Source organism: Marmota marmota, unplaced genomic scaffold, assembly GCF_001458135.2.
Source record: "Marmota marmota marmota unplaced genomic scaffold, marMar, whole genome shotgun sequence".
Lineage (NCBI taxonomy): Eukaryota > Metazoa > Chordata > Mammalia > Rodentia > Sciuridae > Marmota > Marmota marmota.
Genome location: NW_025999990.1, coordinates 46,582,550 through 46,590,461, shown reverse-complemented (window position 1 = coordinate 46,590,461; position 7,912 = coordinate 46,582,550). Strand labels below are relative to the sequence as shown.

General features: G+C 42.8%; 1 protein-coding gene across 17 annotated transcripts in view; it reads left to right on the top strand.

Moving 5' to 3' along the window:
* The window catches only part of Dlgap1 (DLG associated protein 1), a 784,970-nt gene that overhangs the window by 708,634 nt on the left and 68,424 nt on the right, over window positions 1-7,912 (top strand). For 12 of the 17 annotated variants that reach the window (XM_048806496.1, XM_015482533.2, XM_015482527.2 and 9 more), the window contains one exon: window positions 2,151-2,521. In XM_048806496.1, the coding sequence (XP_048662453.1) occupies window positions 2,151-2,521 (371 nt within the window). The remainder of the gene's footprint in view (window positions 1-2,150; window positions 2,522-7,912) is intronic. The other 5 variants (XM_048806497.1, XM_015482529.2, XM_015482534.2 and 2 more) reach the window with 1 other exon arrangement.

Sequence of the window (7,912 nt, the reverse complement as noted above, 5' to 3'; positions counted from 1 at the left end):
TATATATATATATATATATATACCCCTACCTTCCAGAGAGCATATATGACATTGTAATGTGGCATTTGCATGATTTATTATTTCAATTCTCAGGCACTCTCTGGGAAGTAGCCCAGTATAACTTCTGCTTTCTCTCTCTCTCTTTTTTTTTTTTTTAAGAGAGAGAGAGAGAGAGAATTTTTTTTAATATTTATTTTTCAGTTTCCGGCAGACACAACATCTTTGTTTGTATGTGGTGCTGAGGATCGAACCTGGGCCGCACGCATGCCAGGCGAGCGCGCTACCGCTTGAGCCACATCCCCAGCCCTCTGCTTTCTCTCTTTTGGTTAAGAAAATTATTCCCAAATATTCTCCAGGGCAGTGGAGAGCAGGATAGCATGATAGGATCTTTCTGTTCATTGCAGGATATTTTGAGTAGCCTGAGGAAATATTGGATTTGATTCAGTGAGATGGCCCAAGTGGCAGCTAGAACCCTAGGCAACAAGTCTGGACAGGGTAGCTAGGTCTAGCTGACTCAAGGAAATGACAGGAACTTCATCTCTGAGTGGAAAAGCATGGAAGGGACCAGGTACAATGGTGCATACCTGTAATCCCTACCACTCTGGAGGCTGAGGCAGGAGGATCCCAAGTTTAAGGCCAGCCTCAGAAACTTAGCAAAACCCTGTTTTCAAAATAAAAAAGGGCTAGGGATGCCGCTCAGTGGTAGACAGCCCCGTCTATTTTGTTCAGTCCCAAGTACTGGGAAAAAAAAAAAAAACATGAAAAGGGTGGGTGAGAAATAGTTGCAATTGTTTTATGAGGTATTTTGTTTCAGGGCTCAACCCCAGGGCTTCCCACATGCTAGGCAAGGGCTCTGCCACTGAGCCACACCCCCAGCTCTCAAATTGGTTTTTAGGAGAACTACACAAAAGTCTCCAGGAAACTGCTTAAGGAATCCTTTCATACTGATAGGCATTCCCTCTTGGAGACTTAAGAGTTTTTTTGTTTTGTTTTAATTAAGATTTTTTTTTTCTTTTATATTGAGGATTTAGCTCAGGGACACTTTACCACTGAGCTACATCCCCAGCCCATTTTTAAAATGTTACTTTGAGACAGGGTCTTGTGAGTTGCCCAGTCTCTCAAACTTGTGATCCTCCTGCCTCAGCCTCTCGAGTCGTTGAGGTTACAGGTGTGTACCACCATGACCAGCTTAATGATTCTTTTTAAAAAGTTTTCTGTAGTTTTCTAAATCATGTTCTACAAATGGAAACCTGAAAGCTAACTATTCAGTATTATTCAATATTACAATCAGACAGTGATGCTTCAGTGGGAGCCTAGGGAGGACCTTAGAGGAGGTACATGGATCCAGGACCTTGACTGGATGGAGTGAGTGGCCCTACAGGAAGGCCTCTTGGGGTTGAGGTTCAGAAAAGACAAACACATCCTCAAAGAGTGATTTACAAACTAGCGTGTCAATGTATTTTTACCACAGGAGACTTCTGTACAGCACATTACCTCTTAGAAGTTGTGCTCAGAAAATCAAAAATGTAAAGCAAAAGTTTGTGTAATGAGCGCCTATCCAGATAAAGGAAGAGAGGAAGGGAAAGAGGGAGGGAGGGAGGGAGGAACAGGGACTAGAGGAAGGGGCCGGAAGGAAGCACCTTGCAGGAAGCCAAGATGGCTGCCAGGCCTCCCCCAGGGGCACCTCCTATTGTCACTAGGACACACAGGCTCATGGCCTTTCCCTTTCCTTTCTTCTCCTTTCAGCATTTAGTTATCAGCCACCAGGGTGACTCCAATGACTGACCTCTTATAGCTTTAGCTATATTTAACGTGCTCCTGAGAAAGCAGGGCTCCCCTGACTTTGCCCAGGCTGCCTGAAGATTTCTACGGTGGGCCCATCCCATGATTCTCAATTTCCATTTCAGAAACTTCCATGTCAGAGGTCGGTGTTTTCCCATCTCTTCCCCTCAGTTGTGTGGGGGGTGTCCCCTCCTGGAGGCCCCCCAGTCTCCCCAGCAGGGATCTCTCTTGGTCCGTCCATGGGCTTGTTTTCGTGTCCAGTGTCTGAAGAGTGTTTTGTGTTCCCTGATTTCCAGTGGCCGTCAGTTACAAGATCAGAAACGCTGACCCATGCAGGAATCACAGTGTCTGTTTTCACTGTCTTCCAGTGTCATCTTGCATTACAACATATAAGAAGACACCACCTCCAGTCCCACCCAGAACTACCACGAAACCTTTCATTTCTATCACAGCCCAGAGTAGCACAGAGTCTGCGCAGGATGCCTACATGGACGGACAGGGCCAGCGAGGGGACATTATCAGCCAGTCTGGACTCAGCAACTCCACAGAAAGCCTGGACAGTATGAAGGCTCTGACAGCCGCCATCGAGGCCGCCAACGCCCAGATTCACGGCCCTGCGAGTCAGCACATGGGCAATAACACTGCCGCGGTCACCACCACCACCACCATAGCCACAGTCACCACAGAGGACAGGAAGAAGGACCTTAAGAAAAACCGATGCCTGTCTATCGGGATACAGGTAACAGCCTCCCTTGTGCCCTTTGAAATGGGAACCACAACTAAGAAATATAGCACATCTTTTTTTTTTTCTATCCAGAAGTTTATTATTTTGTCATTGCCAACACTATAGTTATATATGTAGGACCAGATTTGCAAAAAAGAAAAAAAATTGGCTCTGGATTCCCTATATGGGTAAATGTGACCCAAATTATGAAGAGATGAGTTGTTATTCACAGCTCTTGTTTTTATTCTCTAAATTGAATGTGTGACTTGAACCCTAAGCTAATTTAAGGAACATGAACACGATCAAACATAAAGTGCCCTTCGGTTCCTACTGAGCGTTTGGAGTCTCATACGGGACTGGACAGCCAAGAATAGCCAGGGTCATCCAGTGCCCTGCTATGTATCCAACTCTGTTGAGTCACCATATGGAACACCAGTGCGCTTCTCTCCTCCCAGATGTGGGAGAGTAAGGCTGGGAGCATGGTGGTATTGAAAGCCCAAACTCATGTTCCAGCATCACAAGCAAAGAATGTGCATCACTTTCAGCCTAACTGTTGGCTCATTTCATAAAAGTGGTGGACCACTCTGCCGGAACTGTTGGCTGCTTTTCTGAGACAGTTCTGATCTGATTTCCCTTGGTGTTTTTTTTTTTTTCTTTTGGGTTAAACCCACAGGCACTTAACCACTGAGCTACATCCCCAGACTTTTTTTATTTTCTTATTTTTGAGACAGGGTCTCACTAGGTTGATCAGTTGCTGAGGCTGACCTCAAACTCGTGATCCTCCTGCCTCAGCCTTCAGAGTCACTGGGATTACAGCCATATCCACCACATCTGGCCAGCCTTATCTTTTTTCTTTTTGATAATCGGGATTGATTTCAGGGGCACTTAACCACTGAGCAACATTGCCAGCCCATTTTTTATGTTTGATTTAGAGACAGAGTTTTGCTAAGTTACTTAGGTCTTCGCTAGGTTGTGAGGCTGGCTTTGATCTCACGATCCTTCTGCCTCAGCCTCCCAAGCCATTGAAATTATAAGCATACACCACTGTGCCCAGCCAGCCTTATCTTTTTTCACGTGTTTATCTTTGGTTACCCTACAAGAAAGACTACCTTCTATCAGAGAAGATTCATTCCTTTTCTCCATCTCTGTTGTGCTGTCTCATTCTGCAGGTGTTCACTGAATAGTAACTTCTATAGTAACTTCTCAACTTGGTCTTTAATCCCCACTGAACTCTGGGTACATCTAAAAGCCAGGCGTAGGGTACCTTCTTACAATTGCTGATGTATTTTCACAATCTGTTCCACAACGCTCACTTTGAAAAGGCAATTAATCTTTCTCTAGTGGCAACGGGTCAAATGCCTTTTTATAACCTCCAGGTAACCATAGCACAAGTTGTCAAGCTTCCTAAAAGAGCTTGGATCAGTGATGCTTGGGAGTAGATGACACAGGAGGAGGCAAGGCCCCAGCCAGCCTGCTGCCCACATCTCTATTTCCCCCAGAAGCCAAGTCCCCTCCCATCACCCAAGGATTAAGGAGTAGGGAAGGACAGAGGCTGGCCCTCTGTGTGGTCCTGGGAAAACCATTTAATCTTACTGAGCTTTAGTTTCTTTGTCTCTCTTTCATAGGATGATTTGGAAGATCTAGTTTTCAAAAATCTAGCTTTCTGTAGGTGTTATTGTTTAATGTTATTATTTATTATTATTTGTATTTAATTTAGAGACAGAGTCTCACTGAGTTGCTTAGCACCTCACCTTTGCTGAGACTGGCTTTGAACTTGTGATCCTCCTGTCTCAGCCTCCCGAGCCTCTGGGATTACAGGCGTGCACCCCCGCTTAATGTTATCTTTTAACCCTAACAGAGTTACAGTTTAGGCTGATGAAAAAATTCTGGAGATAGATAATAGAGCTGATTGCACAAAATGCAAATGTACTTAATGCCAGTGAATGGCACACTTAAAAAGAGTATTAAGCCGAGCGTGGTGGTTCACACCTGTAATTCCAGTGGCTTGGGAGGCTGAGACAGGAGGTTCGCAAGTTCAAAGCCAGCCTCAGCAACAGTGAGGTGCTAAGCAACTCAGTGAGACCCTGTCTCTAAATTAATATAAAAAAGGGCTGGGGATTGGCTCAGTGGTCAAGTACCCCTGAGTTCAATCACCAGTACCCCCCCCAAAAAAAGATTATTAAAATGGTACATTTTATGTTATATATATATATATATTGCTATAATAATAGAAAGTTGCCTTCTTATCTGGCACATAGTTGGTACCAAGGCATGTTAACCTGTTTCTACTTCCTCAACATTTAATTCATTTTTTTCTTTATTTTATATTACTTTCAGTAAGTAATACATCTCTGTTGTTCAAAATTCCAAACTTGTTCTTAAAAAGTGTACAGTGACCAAAGATACAATCAATATTTGCATCTCCATGCAGGCATATTTTGCACATATTCAAGCAAATTTTTTTTATTTAGTCCTTTTTTAATCCAGATATTAGCATATGCCTCACACTATTCTACATTTTTTGCCTTTTTTTTTCACTTGACAATGTATTTTGAGGATAACTATTTGTTAGTCTTGCTTTTCTTTTTTCTGTTTCGCCCCCCAGTAATGGGAGATGAACTCAGGACTTCACACATGCTAGGCAAGCACTGTATCTCTGAGCTACATCTTATCTCCTAATTTCATTTTATTTAAAAGCTTCTATGTGCTTATTTTAATCACTTCCCAAGTTCTGCTGGTTTGTCATATCTCCTCCTTGCCAAATAATTCTAAGAATAAGGCATTTGTATATATGAAATCCAACTTCTAGTATCAATATTTTCATCCAATAAGATGGGTGAAAATCCACATGTAGTATTGGGGAGAAAAGTTTTTACTCTAGAAATTATTCCATTTACTAAAGGATACTTTAGTAAATGAAAGAAACTGTTTTGGCTCTTCCTTCAACTGTCTTGCTCTACTATATAAATTATGGTAAAATACTGATACTTGATGATATGAATGTGTTAGTTAGTTGTCCAGTACTGTAACAAAATACCCAAGGTAATCAACTTAAAAAGATGAAAGGTTTATTCTGGCTCAAAGTTTTGGAGGTTTCAGCCCATGGTCAGTTGGTCCTGTTGGTTTGAGGCCTCTGGTGAGCCAGCATACCATGGCAGAGAGTGTGATGATACAAACTGCTCATCCCATGGTGGCCAGGAAGAAGAGGGACTGGGATCGAATATCCCCTGCAAGAACACGCCCCGTATTACTAGAAGACCTCCCAGTAGTTCCCACCTCTTAAAGGTTCTAGCGCCTCCCAACTGTGCCAAGCTGGGGGCTAAGCCTTTAACACCTGGGCCTTTGAAGAATATTCCAGATCCAAATTATAGCAATAAGTGTCTCATTTAACCAGTACTGCCACTCTGTGCATGGTTTATTATCATTATTACTACCCTTCAGATGAGCACTGAGAGATTGAGTAACTTGCCAAAGGTCACACACCTTATGTTGACGGAATAAAGACTGTACCTCAGTATCTAATGTCACCACATTACACTGCTTCAACAATGGGGAATAATAAACAACTAAAAATTCAAGATGCAAAATATGTATTGAATTTCATTATGTAGAAATATAATTTAAAAACTAAACTGGTTGCGGTGGCTCACACCTGTAACACCAGCGAATCAGGAGGCTGAGGCAGGAGGATCAAGAGTTCAAAGCCAGCCTCAGCAAAGGTGAGGTGCTAAGCAACTCAGTGAGACCCTGTCCCTAAATAAAATATAAAATAGGGCTGAGGATGTGGCTCAGTGGTTGAATGCCCCTGTGTTCAATCCCCAGTACCCAAAGCAAAAAAAACTAATCCCCCAAATACATGACATTAGGATATTGGACTCCCTCCCACCCCTTTACCTCTTTAGGGGTTCCAAACTTATCCTCACACTTTTAATTCATTATACACCTACTAGCTGATATTATAACCATTTACTCTACAACCTATATAAATTTAAGCCAATTATTTCTGGGTCTTAGTTTCCTCGTCTGGTAAATGAAAATAATAATTGTTCTTATTTCATTTGGTACTTTGTAGGATACAGAAAAAAATGAGTGATAAGGCTTTAAATCAATACATGCTGTAATAAGGGCTTGACAAATATTAGATTTAGTTGTTATTATTAATATTATCCTCCTTTATAATAACCATTAGCCAAATAAACTAAGTTGCTTAGGGTCTCACTAAGTTGCTGAGGCTGGCCTTGAACTTTGAATCCTCCTGCCTCAGCCTCCCGAGTTGCCAGGATTACAGATGTATTCCACCACACCCAGCACTTTCTCAATTTTTTAAGGAGATTTAATGGTTCTGCAATTTCTTCTGAAAATTTTGAAATTCTCTTCAGAAATTTAAGTAGATTATCTTAGATATCATATATGAAAAGTGGCTTTTGGCCTGATGATGTAGTTCATTGATAGAGCACTTGCCTCCTGGCATGCATGAGGCACAAGTCCAATCCCCAGCACCACAAAAATAATATAAAATAAAAAGAAAGGCAACATTTGTTAGTATTTGGATCTAACTAAGAAGGAGAATCACAGAGATAAACTTCACACACACTGACTCAAGCTTGGAAGACACCGAGATTTTGATGCAAATGAGCAGGCAGTTTGGGTACATGGGGTGAGGCTTGAACCCAGAAGACTCCATTCTCATCCTTGAGGCCTCTGATTCTTCTTTTTTTCTGTTTTCTCTGCATTCTGGAGGTGATTTTGATACTACCACATGGTGTAAGGACGCAGCATTCTGGTTTGGCTGATATCCTAAGCGTTTTTAATTTACACGGGTCCAGCCATGTGCAATCGGTTAGAATCCTATTCAGGAAATCAGAAGCCAGGCTCATTTTTCAAATGGAAGCCTGCCTCGTGCACACAATTGGTTACACAGATCTGGGAAGGCTGAGAGCAGTAAAGGGATACAGTAACGGTGACCATTCCTAGAACCAGGGGAACACAAGGGGGAAGGTGGGGTTGCCAGGATTTAGGAGCTAAGCTAAGCAGGAAGGCCCTGAGCCCACAGCACTGGGGCAGCCATGACCGCTGGAGCTGGAGTTCTGGGGAGTCCAGGGCAGCTGGAGCTGGGCTGTTGAAGGGGGCTGGAGGCTGGAGCTGTAGCCACCCTCAGGTGGAGGGAAGGGAGGTACCACAGAAGTTGGAAACAGGGCTGCTCATGGTGGGGTACACCTGTAATCTTAGTGACTGGGAGGCTGAGGCAGGAGGATCTTAAATTTAAGGCCAGCCTCATCAATTGAGCAAGACCCTGTTTCAAAATAAAAAGGGCTCATTGCTAAAGCACCCCTGGGTTCAATCCACAGTACCACAAAAAACTACTGAAAATAGGAAAGAAGTTTCTCCCCACCTTCTTCTTTTTTT